Here is a 21,507-nt window from a genome sequence, read left to right on the forward strand (position 1 = left end):
AAAATAACTGGGGACACGGGAGCGACAAAACGCATACCATCCCACTTGCTAGCCATTTTTCGATTGCCGTTTCCCTCTGGCCTAGATATCGCCTGCACCTAGTAGAGCGTTCTGGACGGTCTTCTTCAACACTTCTTCCGCAACAGCTGTCGCTTTTAGAGATGAAGCAGTTTCTTTTTTTCTTTTCTAAAGGGACGGTCTGGTACAGCCGGGGCGATTCCGAAACTTAGTCAAAACTATTTTCACGAGTACTGTACACAAACAACCGTCAAAGTTTCATTCGGAATAACCAAGTCGTTTTCGAGGAATTTGTCGAAACGTGCCGTAAGAGCAGACGACGAAGGCTGCGCTTCCCTTATGCATATGTCACGTATGACGGCGACCTGCGGGTGCGTCGTCGTTGTCATGGTAATTGTAACTTGCAGAAGCACCTTGGGTTGAGTAATCCCCTTCGCTTTCGAAATGGGGACACTCAGGCATATACCTCCGCGAGCGGAGAATGTAGTCCGAGCATTGACTGTGGGGTCTCCCATAATGTGGCCACGGAGTAGAAAGAAGGAGTCCGATCTCCGTCGCTTTCCAAGCCAGTAGCGAGGTTCCCTAATTCCCCGCATTATTTCCGGCCGCGCCGCGGCGCTCGGGGGCTCAGGGAGGCCAGAAACCGAAACCACACGCTTTGGCAGTGCATTCTTTGACGCGTGTTTTCTCTGCAGTGGGCGATAGTGGAAAGTGTTCGACGCTGTTAGTATAATGGTTCTGTGCTTAGGCTTGCGTTTACTTGCCTCTTTTGCGTAATAACTGGACATTATCTGCAAAAACGGTGCGTCTCTTCCTTGCTCCTTCTGCTGCGGGGGAAAGCCCACTTTACACTTGCCTTTGCTCGCCGTCCGAAATGCTCGCCGTCATGTCGTTGTCTCTCACCTTTTCCTCTGTTTGACAGTCGGACACGCATGCATTTCGATCGAGTATGTCAAGTGAGTATGATTTGACATTATAGCACTTCTGTAGCTGTTGTGGGCGTGATCATTGGTTTAATAGCCACTCAGGGATGACCACATCTATCATACACTTTGAGACAGAGCGATATAGGAGCAAGCTGGGCTATTATTAGTTACACATTGGCACATGGCGATTGAAATCAAGGTTATTAAGATGAAATATGTACAAGAGTAAACCTGAACACAGCTTCTAAGTGCCGCATGATATAAGGCACATGGTAATCCGATAGGAGCTACTGTAGCCGCGACTGCTTGCTCAACAGTTTTGTTTTCTTCGCATTTTCACTGTGTATACGGTTCTCCACCTTGCAGGCGATGTGCATCCGCATTACAATATAATATTGCACTACCGACTTTGTTAAGCCCGTGGCGTGTACCTCACAGCCCACAGAAGGTACAGATGCATCACATACGTCTTCGGTGATCGAAAGCAGGATTCTCTCGTGCATCGGTTGACTGAGTCTGTTCATTATAATTCTCTCAAGGTGGTCAATTAATGAAAGCAGTTCTTTCGACAGGAATTTTAGCCCTCCCCTGCTTTTTAGCGTTACGAAGCTGTACCTGCTATCAACGTGTCTGTCATCAGCTTTTGACAACACTCCTGACATGAACAAAAGTTCAGGACCTTTTTGGCAACAAACCCAGCCACATATGCAACTATGTCAACCCTTGATTGACTTATGGCATAGTCATGGCCTGCTGTGTGGGCTGTCGCCAATGTCACTTCTACGTCAGGCATGTGTTGCATAAATGTATGAAGCATTTGTTGGACCTCGGTTGGACCATGTCGCTGGTCCTGGGCAGAGTTGAAATCCAGCAAGCTCTTCAGGATTTCGCCACCAGTAACATTGCTGCCACGAGGAGGCTTGACAAGTGAATACGTGCTGAGTAGCCTGAACATCTGCACAAATAATGATGAATCCGGGTGCTGATTTTGGCCACACGCGTTCCTCATCATGCCGAAAAAACGCTGAAACAGGAATTGCGATTGAGGTGTGGTCTTCAAACCGATTATGTTAAGCTTACCTCCAGAGCATCCTGATTCAGGCGGGCAGTTAGCAAGTACTGAAATCCACATTCAGATGTCAAGTATTCGTGTAGCTCTAGTGTTGCCCGTAATGTAACCTTCAGTCCGTCTGATGTTTGTGTAGTCATGAAGTCGAGGTCACGGTTGGGACATGTGGTCTCCCACTGATCTACGTAAGCTACGAAGTCCTCAAGCACCTGCATAAATGAAAAAAAAAAAACGTGGTGAGGAGTGCTAGTACACAGAAAGGAGTCGGAACATAGGTCCATGCAGTATTTTAAATCAGCTTGATGTTACTTTGCTTTGTCCTGTTACGTCAAGCAGAATATAAAGCCTTGCATTTATAATACTATTTCACAATGCTGCTTTTTACACTTCTTACTTGCAATTTTTCTGGTGCAGTTGGCAGCGCTTCTAATGGAGTTCTCGCATTCATGGTGTCCACCAGCTGGTTTACCCGGTCCACAAATGCAACAGATGCATGACAGTCTGCCAGACTGTTATGATGTGGCTGATAGTGCTGCATTGCTTTGGAGACACTGTCGCTGAAGAACTACATGGAACGTAAAAAAGAGAAATATAATAGCCGTACGGTTGTTGTTCTGTGAACAAGTGTACCAAACACACAAATTTGAAAATGCAATGGGTACTAGAGATGTGAGTGCTATCAACACTGTTTTAACTCTTACAGCCCTTGTACTCTTCATAGTGACAAACCACGTAGTGAACACAGAGACAGAGGACAAGATAGAGTCCAACGTCCTGGTGACTTCTTCGCTCACCTGGAATGCCATGGCAACATTCATCTTTTGGTATGGTCGGGGATTGACATGATCGGGTGTCAGCTTAGGGCAAGCTTTTAAGGTGTGTGCTTTTGGCCGGTCCAACTCTACTATTGCGCTCCAATGCTTGATATCCACAGGGCCATCTGGTGTCTGTGAAATTTAAATTAAATAATGAATAAATATTAACTCTAATGATGTTGTAATTGCAAATTGTGTACCCGGAACCTCTTCTTCTTTGTTAGGCTCTTCCTCAGACACTTTATCAGATGTGGAAAGTCGGATGTGAACCAGAGCCGCCTTGCAAAGTCACTGGGATGACTGCAGCTAACTGCACTGGTGTCAACTCCAAAGTGAGTCCACATGTTCCGATTCCATGATGCCCCGTTTGTTGTGACGACATCAACCAAAAGACCTGCCCTCTCCAGGAGTAACACACACTCAAGGACAAGTTTGTGAAGAACATTTCCAGGCGCACTTCCCTTGCTAAGAAAGCATGCCAAGGCTTGCACCCACTTGCCTCGGAACGGCTGGAACATGAAGACAAGTGCATGATCTCTCTTTTTGTTCTTCTGATGGTCAGGTGTGTATTGACCCAAGTTGGTGAAGCCGTGAAGCTTAAGCGAGGACTTGTCTAGTGATACAGCCTCCGTCAACTTCATTTCATCAACCAGGAGTGCGCCTGAAATCGTAAATTTTCCTAACATTCAAGCGTGTTCCTTGGAAGTGCTGGATAAGGACCCTCTCCTATGGAAACACACTGAAAAAAATATCGGGCTCTTTTTACAGAACAAGCTCTGGAAAAAAACGCCCAGAGCTATCTGTTTATTTTACATTACAGAAACCTTGTGAAAATTACAGAAAACTTAGTAAAAGTACAGAATATCTGTACTTTTTGATTACAGAGCAATCTGCTGTATTTTACAGAATTTCTGTTCAGTGCATTTACAGAAGCACTGTGCAGATTACAGAAAACTTGGTAAAAGTACAGAATATCCGTACCTTATTTATAACAGAGCGTTTCCGCGTGGACATACTTACAGGGCTTCCCACTTCTGGTGAAACCCCCGTATTAAGTGCCCATTGAGTATTGATTGTTTTCTTTCTTCATATACATGTACACATATCGCAATGTACCTGTATACATGTATGTGAAAAAAAAGCAATCTCCATGGGTATTTAATACAGAGGTTTCACCAGCCAGAACCGGAAAGCTCTGTAAGTATTCCGGCCACACGGAAGTTCTCGGTGAAGGTTCATATAGCCAGTGGAGAACCTGACGAGTGGAAGTTGTAAGGATCACGAGCGACCGTTTTTGCCCTTGGCCATTGCTGCATGCCTGGGATGCCGTACACCAAAACATCCAAGCCACCGGTCCAAACATGTGTGACTTTGTAGCATGCTTTGATGCAAAACATGTGATAAGCTGTGCATAAAATCGAGCTGTGAGATTACACATAGTCGAAGACTATTTTCTTCGAAACATGCTATTAAGTGAGGATACATTTTGCCCGAGAACAATAAGCACGTTAGAACGCTTTGCCTAAGTAGAGTTCACATTGGGGATGCCATGGGTTTTGTGGGTGTTGGTCGGGTATGGGACATGCATAAAGCGTTCGGGCGTAGCCCGGGCGAGTAAGTCCTGAAGAAAGTCTACCTTATGACGGGCTGCGCATTTACAGAGCGGTCATCGCTCGGGCAGACAACTCAAAGAAAGTAGTCTTGGACCAGGCCTGGAATGAAAATTCGGCATGGGCAACAACTACGAAAAAAAAGTTTCTGCTCAGTTTTTAAATTTGGAGAAATTCCCGTGCTTATACAGTCATGCACCTGTGACAGAAAAGACAAAATATAGAGTTTATTGTAGTCTCTCTGTGCCGACAGGGAACAGTAAAGCTCACTTGGTCACAGTTGTGGCCCGGTAAGCACAATTGTAGCACAAAGACACTGAATAGGCAATCATAATGACAATTTTGGGGACTGAAACCACTGTATCAACAAGGAGTTGTTACGTTTGACATATTTTCTAGCACAATAAAGTAGATGGCTTTGACACGTGTGCAAACCATTTTAGAAAAGTGAACAGAAAATAAGGCAATGTTACACATAATGGCATATAACCTGTACCATTAAATCAATGAAATTTGTTTTAATGAACTAGCGTTCTTGCTCTGGCCCATTATGGATCACTGTTCTGAGTGGAAGAGTTAACACACAGTATAACTTTAGCTGTTCCAACAGTTTTCTGCTCTAGAAAGCTGACAAGCACTGTTCTATGCTCGTTTGGTGCATTCACAAATTTGTCTAAACTTAAATAAGCAGATGCAGCAGAACTGGACCGTGCTCTTTCAGGTACACAATAAGTAAACAAACTGTGTGATATTGATAACGAACAAAATGTCAAAACAGTGTCCTGCTCTGAAGGATAAAGTTTATGTAGCATTTTACACATTCACACAAATATGACATATCATTAAATAGGTAAAGAAAGTTAGCTTGAATGAACGAGCATACTTTCTGAGGCACATTACAAATAAGATAATCTTTTGTACCGAAAACAAAACCACAAAGGCAATGCAGAAACCTCATTTTTCATACTGTTACGCATCTTAAACGATAAGACAAGATGTTGTAAAATGGCCACGGCATAAACATGAACAAAAAGCTGCAACACTATAAGATAACAGGCACCCATATCAGAAAACAACAAGAAAAGTCGCTAGGTAGACATGCAGTCATTCGTATTTGATGGCATTTTGTTTTGTCACCTTGTGATGTTTCAGAAAGACTAATTTGTTCTGAAGTTTATCATCACACCATTTATCAAAAACCAAATTTCCCTAGTTAAGACTACATTTGCATGGCACCAAAGAGAAGCCCATCTAGACATTACTCCATTTTGCCACGGGTCTGATCGTAATTCATGAACCAAGTATAGTGACAAAGATACCCAGAAAATGATGCCTTGTGGCACCTCTACAGTTCCGCGCATAGGGAATTCAGCATGCCTTCACTCCATCCGTGCTTACAGAGGGGTTGTGAGTAACTCTACACAAACCTAGGGGGAAAGTGGTTATAAAAAAGTTTGCAGGGCAGCATCACAGATAAGAGGGTTGCTGCATGCTGATCTGCATCAAATATATCTGTCGCCAATTACACCCCCAATCTTACCCTCTCTCCTTTACATTTTTTGTTGTTCTCTGCTTCTGCAGTTGCTTTGGCTCAGCTTGCGAACCTCCTCTTGTCGCATGGGGAGCAAAAGCATGCTGAGTAGGTCAGACGGGGAACATGTAGTTTTTCAGTCTTTTTTTTTTTATCTGCCTAGCTTGTGATGATCGATATGCCTGAGTCAAATCGAGTAATTTCATCAGGATTTCTTGTTCGAGCCATGGCACAGGGCCTTAAGTGGCCTTGACTGGGTAACTTACTGAGCTGCTTGCTCAAAGATGGTCATGATAAAGCTCATAAGAAATGAAGCCCACTACATGAGGTCGAGGAGACATAATGGAGCGAAATACTGTTGGCCGCATGCCTTCGTTACAAATATTTAACGTAGGTACTGGGACATCCTGTACGTAGCTGCTGCAGTTTCTTCACGTTCGTTTCTGCTGAGACCGTTCTTGCTACCTCATGCAAATCCTTATCTTTTAAAATACGTAACAATCACATTAATGTTTATATAACATGTTGCTATGCCATGCTGGATATCACAAAAAGGGTAGTACAATATAGTGCATGCAGCTTATCAGCATGGCGAACGAGTGCAATGGAAAGCTCAAACAGACCAATGACAGAATACTCAGAACAGCTCACAACAACAACCATGACTCCTCTGCCTTTTTGATGATAATTTTTAAGACAGGTACTTAGTATGTTCTCACTGCCAGCTCACAACAGCAGGAAATGTCTTGTGTTGCCATCAGTTACCTGCACTGAATGTGTTGCTCATAAATTCGTCGCTATATTTCTGTGTTTCCCTGCACCCGTTCACGATGGTGAGCACAATAAGTACGATCAAGATAAGAACCAACTTCATTGCTTTGAAGTATTTTAGTTTTATGAACAAAGAGAGCGCCCTTGCTGCTGATCCACTCACATGGCTCCTCTTCGACCTCATGTATTCCGTAGACGGTTTGATGCCCAGGAAATATCTGCAGTGTGCAAAGGTACTCTTAGGAAACTTGACAGAATGATGGCATGATTGCACAAAACAATTAACCCTATGTTAGTCTCTCACAGGTCTTGAAAACGCAAACAAATTTAAAGTAATTTCTGCTGTTAAAATAATAGTGATTAGCTACGCTCGAGTTTGAACTACCCTTTGCAGAGTAAGAGTACCTACCAGTCAAATACAAGAAAAGTAGTAGTAATTAGTAGCTGAATAAGTACAATAAGTAGTTTAATTGCTGCCCATTACTAGGCGAGTCACACACTGTTCCAAAAGAAACAGCTTGACATGTATGAAAACATACAAAACACATCAAGAAGGTAGGTAATCATAATCCGCTGGTCAGCTGTCAGGAAGAATGCCACGGCTGCTTATTAGCTCCCTGCATAAGGTTCCTCATTTGCAGTGCTATGTGATCAGGTTCTAGCAGCATCTACAACAATTAGTGTGATGTTTGACGTGTCACATCTTCAATGAATTAAAACTTTTTTTATCGGCTATGTTGTCCATAATTGAAAAAGCTGAAAGGTGCTTAACAAAAACAGATATTCTACAGATAAACACAGATATTCTACTCAAGACGCTTGTAATACAACACTCACGCATCCAATAGTTTGCTAACACCGCACAGGAAATGTGAACATCATAACTTTCTAGTTCTCATTCACGCCAGGCTCTTGTGAGCCATCAATTGTGTAAGCTGACGCCGACAACGAATATCACGTTGAAGAGGAGCGGTTCGCTTGTTCGCTCTTGTGGGTACTGTTATCTAATAAGGAACGAGACACCGATTGGGACGAACGACAAAATGCACCGCACCACATATTCTTGGCTCAATCTGACTGCGCGGTCAGGTGCACGCACAATCATCCCACTGCCGTTACAGAAAACTCGCCTTCATGAACACGCTCAATAACGTACACATTCAAGCATACTCGCGTCAGGAATTGATATATGCACCCGGATGCAGTCAGTTTGAGCATATCACCGTGTCGTTTTATTCTCAACCACATGACTTCACTGATTTCACTACGCGGCGAGTATAAATGGCAGGCATTGGTGAAGTTAGGCCTAAACAGTTTCCGTTTGTACGGCACGACAAACACAGTAGTTGTCTCCGCACACTCTTAGTGGAACTTCTGAAAAATCTAGCGCTATGCACTTGCTACCGACCATGACAATGGGATTCAACCTAATTTCAACAAGAAATCTGCTCACCTGAAGCCGAGAAGAAGATACAAAGATGCAGCTACGCAGCAGAGCGCCAACCGCCAATTTTCGAAACCGCAGTTCGTGAGCACACGTTTGTGAGAGCACGGTCAACAGACGACGATCCCTCGGATCTCTCGCTCGTATCGAAGCGGGAGAAAAAAGGTGGTTTGATTCGATCGCATTTTCGCTGCACTGATTGCAATATGGCTGACAAACGTCGATCGTGCTCGCTGCAGTTCTTAAACAGAGTATGCTCTGTAAAATGATTATACAGAAGAGTCTGTACCCATTTACAGGGAATTTCTCTGTTTTTTCTCTGTTATTTTACAGAAATTTTGTTTCAGTGCAGAGACAGGTTGAGACAGTGAACGTATCATGAACGGAATTGCTTTCCTTTGTGTGCGTGTGTGCCCACAGCGAGACTCTCGCCTATTCGGCCTTCAGCTTAACGACCCAGCTTAATAGTGTCATCTCCCATTATCCCTCATATGTAACGACAGATGAGACTATCATGGTGGGCATAAGATATACAACTTGTAATGACCTAATAGCATATGGTAAGCAGAATAACTCTTCTGCTAAACAGAGTAATTGGGAGGTCAGGAACTGGGAAGGTGTATGTCGACACTGCCTTATCACTTCAATACAGTGGCTTACAAAAACAAAGGAATAACAATATAAAATGGAACATTTCGGTGTAGAGTTGTGCCCTTTTGTTCTGATGATATTTTCTTTCTGTAGACCATCGATCGAAGTGACAAAGGACATGATGCTTGGATCCTGGTCTCTTTTAAGCACCATGGACGTTCGATAAACCGTGACATGAAATCTATTCAGTTATCTCAAATAATGCACCATGACATATCATGCTTGTCATCAGATGCCATAGCACTTGAGCGGATCTTTATGCACTCGAAGATGCTCTCCTGAAATCCGTATATTCCCTTCACCTTGCTAATGTATGTGTTGAGGGTATCAACGCAGGGCAGAGGGAGCAGGTCTCTGGATCGAAGGTGCTTGTAGAGTGCCGGGCTTTTTATCCTCATCAAAAGGCACTCGTATACCCATTCCATTGTGTAGCGGCGACCTTTTGGGCCCTTTCGTCTCGCGTTGCTGAAACACTGTCGAACGGCTTCTTTTTGCGAATCAGGGAGACCGTCGATAGCAGCTTCAATTCTTTCGTTTGGCAAGTTTGCACACTTTTGTTTCAAGCAGTTGACTTTTTGCTGCAGCTTAACCACCTAGCAATGCAAAACATAAGCCTTAGGAGTTGTATAATACTGCTATTATTAGGATTAGCCATCCGAGTTTGAATTACAGACGAGGGTAAAACATGTAAACTATTTCGTATTTACCGTTTTTCGAAGACCTCTTCTCTGCCTGGTTAGATCCCTTCTGGTGAGTAATGCTGGTCGTCCTCGTCCTGGTTTGGTAGTACGCCTTCTTTCGGCGACTTTTTTCTTTCTCTCTACGTGTGTCTTGTCGGCAACTCGAACACCTCGTAATCCTTGGACCCCTGGATGTGCCTTCTGCTTCCACATAGTAGCCTAGGCAGTTTTCTGAAATTTTTTTTTGGAACAGGACCATTTACCACATGACATTTCACTTTTACCGATCACGAATAACTGTTGTTACATTCAGCATGAGCGTTCCCTACATGCTGGCTCATTTTACTCCAGGGCACAGGCAAGCCTCGTCCAGGGTTTGAAGTGCAGAGGATACATCCGAACATGACAGCACCTTCCTGTCACTAACTGTAGGCACGTGAACAGGCTTTTGGTTCATGAAGACTAGTGGTTGCAGGTTTTCCTTCAGGGCCATATATTTTGTGACTGACAGTTCCTCATTCACGTAAACAAAGGCAATGAATTTGCCCTGCATGTCAACTGCAGTGGCCCATTGAATGTTTCGCTTTTCTATGCCAGCGGCTTCGCTCAAGATCTTCTCAAAAATGCTGTTGTCATCCTGGTTGCTTGCTTGATTCAAGCTATCATCATCGTGAGATGGTGCAGGCGTATCATCTTCATAATGAGAGCAACTGGGTTGTGGCTCGCTGCTTGCAGCACGTTGTCGCTTTTCGGGCACGGGCCTGTCTGTTGGTGGTCTCCGTTTCCCCTCCCTTCGCTTCCTTTCGGAAGTGTTGGCAAAGAGACATGGTACAGCATCCTTCTTGAGCACAGGCTTGCTTCGTTCCAGTTTGTCTATAGTGCCATCCCTCAGTGCGGTGGTGTAATACCTCTCAATGTCATCCTCTCGAAAGTGAAGTATGCACACCTTGTCAGTTTTTGATAGCTCCTTGTCAAGCCTTGGAATTGCTGCCTTCCATTTGTAGCTCTTCACCTTAGGGAGCAGTAACATTACAGAAGGAGCACCATAAATACCATGGAATCATACATGGGCTTTGAGATTAGGCATGTCAGAGACCATGGCATTTCAAAAGAAAAGTAACTGAGTTGGGAAAACTCAGTTACCTTTGCTTTCTACACAGTTATTCATTTAAAGCGGCAAAAAAATCCCCAGTGGTGAGTAAAACACGAAGACAATGACAACACGCGGGACGAGCACTGAGCTTCAGAAGCTGTGGGTATTCCCACGTGGGTCAAAAGCAATACTTTCCAGCAACCTTCGTCACAGCTCAGAAAACATGTATAAGGAAGATTAATGAAGATAAGAAAGACATATGTCCCTGCTTTTAGCTTTATCACGGAATGTCACTCCCTATTCCTGGTCAGATATTCATTTGGTAAAGGCCACAAAAATAAAATGGCGCACAAACCACCACTACGATATCGTGGGCATATATGTTTATTGATAACCGTTCCAACCCCACAACAATGACCAAGGAAATGCTGCAAATCTCAGGAGTGAATGAATTCCTTTGCTAGTTCAGTATATGTCTTTGTATTGAGTGTAATGAAATGGCAAACAAATTATAGTTTGTTTAGTCATTCACTTATTGGTATTTGATGGTTTTCCCCAACCACGGTAATTAGTGAGATCTGGTTCCTTTCTTTGTTGCAGATAGCCAAGATAAATAACATTCAGCTCCCATCACTCAAGAATTGAAGTCACTGATTGCTGCACAAGTAGCAGTAGTTGTGTGTTTTGCTTAGTTTGGTAAAGACTAATTAAATAAAACACGAAATAACAATATATACATTTGTACCCGTGTTATTACGCGCTTTCATTATTACCGTGTGACTTATTGCGCACTTTCATAATTACGATCGACTGGAGCGCATTACAGACTTCCTTCCGTTTTACATCACAAACCTTACCCCATCTGAACACATTACTCGCTCTATCTGCATATTAAAATGCACTACAGCTTTCGGACTAACGGTCTTTAACTCAATAGACACACCATCACGTTCTCCCTACATGCATGAAGTATTCCATACTAGTTTCAGTATATTTTACACCCTTGCTCCGACTTTTTCATAGTGTGCACATGCATCCAGTGAGATATACAAATGACACTTTCAGTTTCTTACCTTCGGTACGCTAGAGAGCGTAGGATTCTTCTCTCCTTTCTCCTTGTTCCTCTTCCTCGCTAGGGAATTCCCCGTCTCGCATACTGGTACAAAGCAGTTCCTACTCATTTTCACGAGAAGTGCGGCACTATCTTTTTAAAGTACGATGTCGCGCATCATCTGCCAACAACTTTCAAAACTGCTATCAAACATTTAATCTGACAGCCATGCACATACGACATCGACGGTCCGTCAGACGAAACAAGAAAATGACTTTCAACTTTCAGATAAGATCGAGGAACCAGTTGTGCCTGTGGAGCGCAAACTATAAAACCATAAACTCCGGCTTAATCCATCACAAGGCCGAGACACCAACAGAACTCATGAGAACTCACTTTATTATGACTTTCGCTTGATATTATAAGTTCTGCAATCTTTATCAATTTAATTCCGTTATTTAATAACTGTGGCGTGTTTTGTCGGGTAAATTAGCAGTATTCCATTTTCAACAAAGGCCAATCGAATGGTACACTTTATGAAAGGGGCAGGGGGTACGAGACCGTCCCTTTAACACCCGCAGCAATTTTCGCCGTTGGTCCATACTGGAAGACGCGGGAGTACAGCGGACGGAAACGGAAGTACAAGCAAGAGATTTCCACGTTTTGGTCGGCGAGCCTTGTTTATTGCCTTTGGTTACCGGATATTGTATTTATACAAAGTTATACTGCGTGTTTTTCACGTGATATCTGTCGCGTATGTTATGCCAGCCTATTATAGCACCTGCTGATGACGAGAAATGCCGCCAGGGGCCTCGATTACGAACTTTGCGCCGGTTCCTAGGCTGCGCCGAGAAAACGGCGTTTGCGGGTGGGTCCGACGTTTCTCCATTGGGAGTGACGTCACGAACCCAAAGCTCGGCGTATCTGCGTCGAGAAAACCTCGTATGCGGTTCCCGCTTTATGCGCGCTGTGTACCACTTAACCCACCCAAGTTTGTGAGCGATGAACCCATCGTTTCTCTTGAAAAATATACAATTTTCTGAAGGGCACGTGCTTTTTTTAAGTATCGTATGATGTTGATATGTTTTAGTGCTTAACTTTTTAAGAGGGGATACCAGCTCCGAAGGCCCCATGTGTAAAGTAAGTGATACTCACCAAGGAAGCAGAGGCCAAGGAAGAGGAAAGTAGCCGATACCATCTTGAGCAATTCTTGTGATATGTGGCGTTATTACTTACACGGCAGGCTGATATACAAATATCCACTGCCATTCTGGTGATCTGAAATGATCACGCTTGCGTCAATTCGTGCTCCATACACAATGGTTAATTAAAGCAAACACATCAGGACACGACGAAAAGTCACATGACTTTGATAACTATTTTTGTGTACTCCATAAGCAAGAAAGTGAGCTCTCCGGTGATACATGTTTGTATAACTCAGGCACGTGGCCGTATTGCTCACATCGAAGTAACCAGATTTCACGAGACCCCCCCCCCCCCCCTTATTGAATTTTCTCATTCGTCATCATATCTGTCTTTTGTTGTTCCGCGAACAAAATGGGTATCTACGCACTGTGAAAAATATCAGACCAAGGTGACGCACTCCGCCGTCATATATCGATGAACTTCGAGCTCGTTGACGAACATGTTCAAGCAATGCGATTGTATAGAGTGAGCTTAGAAAGAAGCAAACAAAATTCTGCTTCCTAGGAACTCCAGTAACAATGGAGAGCCTTTCGCAGTTGTTGTAGTTAACTGAGTCCTGCCGTAATTATGGTTCCCATTGTGATGGCGGTTGTCTGGTGGTCGTCGTGGCAATTACCCTGACCGAAATCACTTACGTCGGCAAAGCATGACGTCAGCCGAGATGACATTATAGGTGAATGTGAAATGTTGATCAGGAGATCCGGACATGCAAGAAGGTGATTTATGTTATGGGACATTTTTTTAAAACTTTCGAGCACACATTCACATACATTATAGGGCACTGCTTTCATACTTGAACAGTTTCACATTTCATACATTGAACTTTCGCGACCGTAGCCATCAAACTAAAGCATGGTAAAGCATGTAATAAGGTACTGTCCTCCACGACAACAGATGTGTGTCGCATTTGCTAATGTTCGTAGGATCCTGAACAAACAAGATGACTCACGTAATCTTATTAGTGACTGTTCTTCTCGACCTCTTTATCTTAACCGAAACTTGGTTATCTCGAGCTGTGACAATCATGGAATTACAGCATTGGTACCGGCGCTTATCGGCGGCATCTATCGTTGTGATCGTGTTCATCGTCGTGGAAGCGGTGTTCTGATTGGTGTAAGGCAGGATATTCTTTGCACCCCATGTCTACATTGTATTTCAACTGGAAATGTGTGGGTTAACATTAGGTTTCTACATATCATTTATCATTATCATACATATCGTTAGGTTTGTGCATATTAGGGTTGTATATAAATACATTGTACATATGCTTCGCTGTGACTTGACACAAGTTCCTCGTAATTCGCTTGAGGTAGCTCTCCGTTAAACCTTACTTTTACTAGCAACACGATTAACGGCTATGACGTTAATATTGAGCAGGGCATTTCAGACCATTTGTTGATAGCTCCCACTTGCGAAGTTCATGCTCCCGAAAAATATATTCTACTGTCGAAGACACCATTTTAGAAATTTGGAAATGCTGATGGTGTATATGATGATGATGTCAATATCAGAGGATGGGATTTTCCAAATGCTGTTAAATGTTAAAGGAAAGCGATCCGCAGGGCCTGATGCGTTTCGAACGCATTTTCGAAAATCAATCAACCTCAATCGGTCTCAAAGTATCTTTGAGTTATCTTTCGCTGTTCCTTTGATTCTGCAACTTTGCTCAACGATTGGTTATGTGTGAGGGCGGTCCCCATTCATAAAGTATGAAACAGGATGCTTGTCCAGTACTATAGGCCCATCTCACTTACCAGCACATGTTGCAACTTATTAGAACAAATTTTATACAAACACATAATTTCTTTTCTGGAAACTAACTGCCTGCTTAGTAGCTTTCAACATGGTTTCGGTCAAAAGCTTTCTACTGTCACGCAACTTGTTGTCACAATCCACGGCTTCGTTGCTGCGACCGATCAGAAAAGACAAATAGATGTCATTTTCTTACACTTCAAAGCTTATTCATACCGAAGCAGCAGAATGTACTGAAAGTCGAGTGCAATAGGGGTGGACGGGTAGGTGGATAGCGTTGAACAGACTTGCGAAACTAAAGAACACTGATAAGACACATACCGTCCACCCCTATTGCACTCGACTTTCAGTACATTGTGCTGCTTGCCAGTTTATAAACTTAAAGGAATGGGATTATCTAACAAGATTACGAACTAGGTGTCTGCCCAAATGAGAAACCGCTGTCGATACGCCAATAATATCAACGCAAACTCCGGTGAACTAAGTGTGTTTCGGGCGTGCCACAGGCTTCGGTATTAGGACCCTTGCGCTTCCTTATCTACGTTAATGAGATTACAGAAGTTATAGGTACGAACGTACATATATGATTGTTTGTAGATGACAGTGTAATTTACTGCCCAATTTCATGCCCCTGTGACGCATTGCTTTTAAATGACAACTTTGCAAGGTTGCAGACTGGTGCGACATGTGGGGAATGAGGATTAACTGTAATATGTGTTCCTGAGTCTAAGTAATAAGAGGCAGGTCACAGAATACCCTTATCACATTAACAACAGCATGCTTCAAAGGGTTGACGAAGATAAATATCTGGGATTAACGATAATATCAAATTTAAGTTGGAATAACAACATTGAAAACATCTGCAGTTCTACATTTAAGAAGCGCTGTTCACTCAGATGCAGTCTAAGACTCGCTCCGCCGGTTAACAGCCTATAGAAGATACATACGCCTCATACTAGAGTACGTCGAAGTTGTATGGGATCCGTTCGTTTAGAGACACATTGACATGCTCGAACGTGTTCAAAGATTATTCGCTAGGTTCGTTTACTCAAAATACATATAGTCAGACTTACGTTCGGAATTGTTGCAACAGGCACACCTAGAATCATTGAAGGCCAGAAGAAAAATACAGAGGTTGAAGTTTTCAGAGTTTTCAATGTCAGAACGTACCTTTTCCCACCTGGCCGTCAATCGGCAATACTCAACCACAACAAAACATTCCTTCCTTAGTGTGTATCTTGTGACATGTTTAAATATTCTTTGTTTTCTGAAGAATGGAACAGGTTGCTGCCTAATATTGTACCCATTGATTCTGTAGTAGGATTTGTTAATGCGGTTCATACGTTTTTCAAAGAGACCTCGTTTTGCGTCTTTTGTAATAAGTTTCGTCTTTTTTTTTTCTAAACTCATTGCTAGTTGTGCATTGTTGTGCTTGCTTCTGATTACTGTAATGACACCTGCTTGTGCCCGAGACTGGCTCGGAGTATTGCTAAATGAATAATAAATCAAATAAATGTCCCATCCGCGATGCCCGTTTCCTCCATGTCCACCTGGATCTGGTTGGACCTCTTCCTCCGTCTGCCGGCCACTCTTACCTCTTCACCTGCATTGACAGGTACACCCGGTCGCCGGAGGCGGTACATATGAAGGATGTCCTTTATTACAACCGATCGCGGACGGCAATTCACGTCTCGCCTCTTTGCTGACACCTGCACATTCCTTCGCGCTCGCCACCACTTCACCATGGTGAAGTGGTGGCGAGCGCCACGCATTGGTTGAACGGTTCCATCGCGCGCTGAAGACGGCTTTGTGCGCCAATCACCAATTTATGCGACCCATTGCGTAGCGCATTTGCCACTAACGCTCCTCGGCATTCGTACAACCTTCGAGGTAGGTCATGACGTTGTACTATCCACCCTCGTATTCGCGTTCGCCTTGCGTTTCCCAGGCCGGTTCTTCGACGCTGCTACTCTTGCCCAGCAGGCACCAGACCCTCTTCACTTCGCCACACGCCTCCAAGAACATATGGCTCGGTATCGCTCACTAACCTCACGCCATTCATCGTCTCGCCCGATTTTCGTGCACACAGACCTTTCCACTGCCACGAACGCCTTTCTTCGCCACGACGCCATCCGCAGGCTACTCCAACCTCCTTACGACGGCCCCTTCACTCGCGGTACACTCGCGACAAGAGACTACACTTATGCTTAAGTTTCTGGATCGGCTCGAGGTCGTATCCGTAGAACGCGTCAAGCCGGCGTTCCTGGCCACTTCGTCGGCGCCTGTCTCCTCGGCCGTCACAACCGCAAACTGTCCTACCAGCTGCGCGACGTCGCGTCCATTTTGTGCCGACTCCCCACAAGATTGCACCTACCCCGCTTCCTACCTATCCGGGAGCTCGCGGTGACGACCCCGCCTTTTTCGCTTACGTACCACCTTCCGCCCTTCCAACCCTTCCAGCCCTGCCTTCGTCAATCTCCGTATAGGGGGGGGGGGGGGGCAGTGCCGTGTATGCCAAAGGGAGTCTGGCCATCAGGAGGAGCCTAAAAAAGAGGCTTGACCTATCAATCAAACTTAGGCGCATTTAATTGGTTACAGTTTTCCTTGGGAGCTGCCATGACACCAAATTTTCTCCAAGATGGAGGCGCTTGAAACAGCGAAGCGGAGATTTCGTGACAAAAAATTTTCACAGACGACTTTCGTTTCATACTGTGAGTATATATCCTCATGTACGCATCTGCAAAATGAGCTTCAACTTTCGCTCCGCTATCATTATTTACGCGAAAAGGGGATGCTTCGTCGCTAACTTGAGGCCTAGTTAAGACCGTGATACCAAGAAAATAGCAAGAAGGACGACCTTTAGGATTTTGCATTATAAAATTGCATTTTATTCATGCATACATCTTTGCACATTTTTGATTCGATCTACTTACATTACGTGATATAAAAGTTCATAGCGGCAGTCGTCTGCTACGAAGAACCAATCACTTCTGCCAGCAACCATTTCTGCAATTCTGAGCCTTCCCAACATGCCTCTCTCTCCACGCAGGTGGCGTTGATAAAAGTGGGCGCAAAATCCGTTGTTTTGGTCTGTTACCGGTGGTATCCGTTTCAATCCGAATCAATCGAGTTTCTCCAAAATGGTGGTACCCAGTAAATAAGGGTGAGGTATAAGTACTACATTGATGTAATAATGGACAACTGTATTTCGACCTGTGATTGGCTAGATGCCTTAAAAAGTTGGCGGAGCCTCAGGTATAGGCAGGTCCCATTAATGGCCAGACTCTCTTTGGCATACAAGACACTGGGGGGGGGGGGGGGGCACTTGTAGCGGCACCTGCTGACGACGACGAGCTCTGCCTGACTGCCCCGCTCGTGCTGGCTGTTCGTGCAGTAGATCGTACGGTTTGTATCCGGCCCTCACGCAGTAAAGATGTTGTTGCACCCGTCTGGCTTGTTGTCATGACGACAAGTAAGACGAATAAGTGCTAAGGCCCGATTTTCTTCGTTATCGACAGCTTGGATATCGTCGGACCACGAGAGGCTAGTATATAGGTTAAGGCCCAAGTATTTGTACGAATTGGACAAGGGACGGGAGAAGGACCGTTGTAGTATTGACGGGCAATGGCAGACCTCGACCAAGAAAAAAGTAGGTGCCGACACTTAAAAGCACTGAGCGGTAGCAGCTGTAAGGACCATCGAGAAGAGATGGAGGTGAGGTCCTGCTGGAGGGCCAGCTGGCCTGAAAGAGGATAGAGGTCGAGGCCGATAGAGGGCGCAGTCATCTGCAAAGAGCCTGACAAAAGATGCTCAAGAACTAGGAAGATCGTTGATGAAGATATGAAGATAAGGAACGGCAGCGGTCCAAGCACGGAACCTTGCGGAACACTGGAAGAAACGGGGAGGAAAGGACAACGAACGTCGTTAATGAGTGTAGCCTGCGTTCGGTTAGAAAGTCAACTCTCGATCCAACGGAGGACATCAGGGTAAAGATTCAGCAGAGAGCGTTTATGAAGAAGGCCAGCATGAGACACCTAACCGAATCCTCTTCTGACGTCCAGAAAAGAAAACGCGTCAGTTTGGATAGAATGATCCACGTGAGATGTGGTACTGAAACGAAAGAATGCTGACTTTCGGTGGAGAGCCCTTTATGAAAACCGTACTGATACCGGAAGAAGTTTATGACCTGTGTTGTCGATACGCCATTAAAATTCCAATCATCATCATCATCATATCAGAAGAAGGTATTAGTTTTTCAAATGACAAGAAAGAGCCGTCACTTGGAAACTAATAAGTTGGAAGCTAACGATAAGAAAGAGCCGATCCAGCACCGTGTGTACGAAATTTTCGGCGCACGTCAAAAGAAGCCCTGGTAGTCGAAATGATCCGCTGTCCTACCCTGCGACAAATGCAGCTTGTCGCAACACAAGTAAGCTGGCTCAACGTATGCGTAAATCTACTCCCAATTTGAAGAAAGAGACAAATAAATAATGTGTTCCAGTATCTTACAGCCTATGCTGGTTAAAGAGATGGGTCGATAGTTGATACGTGATGACCTGTCCCCGCTCTTAAAAACGGAAATAACCTTCGCCTGACGCTAGTCACTTGAGACCACGCTCTGGTCAAGGGACTGCATGAAAATGGCACACAGGTATAATGAAGATGATTCTTAACAACTTTAATGTTAATAAGATCTAGACCACATAAACATGATAGCTTAAGTTGCTGGATAATTTTCACTATCCCTGCCTGTGTGAGCACAATTCTATCCATCCGGATAGAGATATGGCACGACATGGTAGCAGCTGAAAGACTGGGCTGAGACGTACATCTCTTTCATAGAAACACCTGCGAAGGCCTCGTTGAAGGCATCTGCGCAGCCAGCATCAGCAAGTTTAGAACCCTCGGTGTCCGTGGGAGATGTAGGATCAACACGAGAAGGGCGAATTATTCTCCAGAACTTGCGAGGGTTGTGAGAGACCGTGCCACGAGCTGAACTGAATCGAAATTATGTTTAGCCCGCCGAACAGCATTGGTATAAAGTGATTAACGCTCTCGATACCTCAAGCAGACAAAGGTGCAGCCTGTGCGTCTCGCCTGACGGAAAGACAGTTTTTTCCTATTACTAACTTTCCAGAGGTTACCGGAGCACCACGGAAAAACGGAAGACTGACGTATTACAACCGTAGGACCGTATGTGTCCACCAACTGTTCCACCAATGTTATTACGGAACAGCTGTCAGTTGTCATTAACTGAGCGTGAATTCAAGTCAGAAATGAACGACGGGTTGTAGAAAGGAAGCTGATAATCAATTTGTTTAAACTCGGCCCTGTCATACATTTCATAGTTTTTGCCCAGATGGCTTTCGAGGGCGCAATAAGCGTAACGGCACGTGGATAGCCTTATGGTCTCTCAGGGAGGCTAGGAATGAGATATCACCAAAAATAGAGGCGTAATTTACAAAAATTGAGCCAATAATTGATTATCTGGATGATGAAACTCTAGTTGGTCGTGTATACTATCTGTGATAAAGCAAAGTAAATGCATACATCAATAAAGTTAGATTATTCAAGAGAAGTACCACTGGGAACAGCCCCGTGAATGCCAAAATAATTATAATCGCCAAATACACAAATTGTTGCGTTAGGAAAACGAGGAGCAAGCACCGATAACACATCGGTAAACTGATGATGATAATGATTGGAGTTTTTGTGGCGCATCGACAACCATGGTCACAATTTCTGTATTATTTATTGTGTTGATGTGTTGTATCACTTACAGTGCACCTCTGTGTAGGCCCCAGCTGTTGTTGGCACTGACAGCAAATAAATAAATAAACAATCATGTGGAACAACAGCAACAACAACAAAAAAACACAGTATAAATCTGTCTGTCTCTGTCGCCATCTGTAAACAAGTACGATGGTAAGTGCAAACCAAATATTGACCCAACACATTTCCAGTTGAAATACGACGTGAACAGGGGTGCAACGAATGTCGTGCCTGACAGCAATTAGAACCATAACTTAAAAACCCGAGACTAGGGGACAAAAAATAACAAACACAGACAAGGTCTCAACAGGTCCCTTATATGTTTGTGCTGTTAAGCAAACCTTCAGCTGTGTTTGATACCTTGTCTGTGTTTGTCGTTTTTTGTCCCCTAGTCTCGGGTTTTTAAGTTATGGATCTATACCACCAGCTCGCTTGCTACCTCTCTATCCTCTCGTTAGTAATTAGAACACCGCCTCCGCGACAATGAACACGATCACAACGATCGATGCCAAATGGTGCCGAACGACACCATACCGATGCAAACGATAGAATGCCGGTGCCAACGCGGTAATTTCATGATTGTCAACAGCTGGAGATAACCAAGTGTCGGTTAAGATAATGAGGTCGAGAAGAATAGTCACTAATAAGACAAGGTAAGTCATCTTGTTTGTTCAGGATCCTATGAACATTAGCAAATATGACAGACACCAGTTGTCGTGGAGGACTGCACCCTATTACATGTTTAACCACAATAGGCCACGGTCTACGGTCGCGAAAGTTCAATGTATGAAATGTGAAAATGTTCTAATATGAAAACAGTGCCAGCAAACCAAAATCCATACCTGCGATGAACCCCGAACCGCGCATTGAGGCGATGCGTTCGTTCCCGGTAGGAATGCCAATCCCCGAAAAAACTCCGGAAAACGCGCAACTTGGCCACCCGAGTAACGTTCCTGCAAGCTACCCGTGGATCACCCTAGCGATCAAGCTGGGATGATACTGCGTGCGTCTTTTGAGGTATTGCAGTGAAGCATGCATGAAACCCAGAGATCGCGGTTGCCCCTCCTCCCGCTACCCGCCAACTGCCGGGGCTCAGAATGGCGAAAAGCACTGAAACT

General features: G+C 44.3%; 1 protein-coding gene across 1 annotated transcript; it reads right to left on the reverse strand.

Annotated features, from left to right (window-relative positions):
• Window positions 1-1,114: 1,114 nt before the first annotated feature.
• On the reverse strand, window positions 1,115-11,789 carry LOC135392303 (uncharacterized). Its single transcript, XM_064623020.1, has 10 exons — window positions 11,682-11,789; window positions 9,943-10,527; window positions 9,138-9,428; window positions 8,194-8,442; window positions 6,904-6,958; window positions 3,029-3,489; window positions 2,808-2,960; window positions 2,408-2,578; window positions 2,025-2,222; window positions 1,115-1,968 (listed from the first exon to the last, which is right to left on the reverse strand). Exons 1-10 carry the CDS (start codon window positions 11,787-11,789, stop codon window positions 1,546-1,548), a joined length of 2,694 nt encoding a protein of 897 aa, XP_064479090.1. The 3' UTR covers window positions 1,115-1,545.
• Window positions 11,790-21,507: the final 9,718 nt, after the last annotated feature.

Source organism: Ornithodoros turicata, chromosome 4 (genome assembly GCF_037126465.1).
Source record: "Ornithodoros turicata isolate Travis chromosome 4, ASM3712646v1, whole genome shotgun sequence".
Lineage (NCBI taxonomy): Eukaryota > Metazoa > Arthropoda > Arachnida > Ixodida > Argasidae > Ornithodoros > Ornithodoros turicata.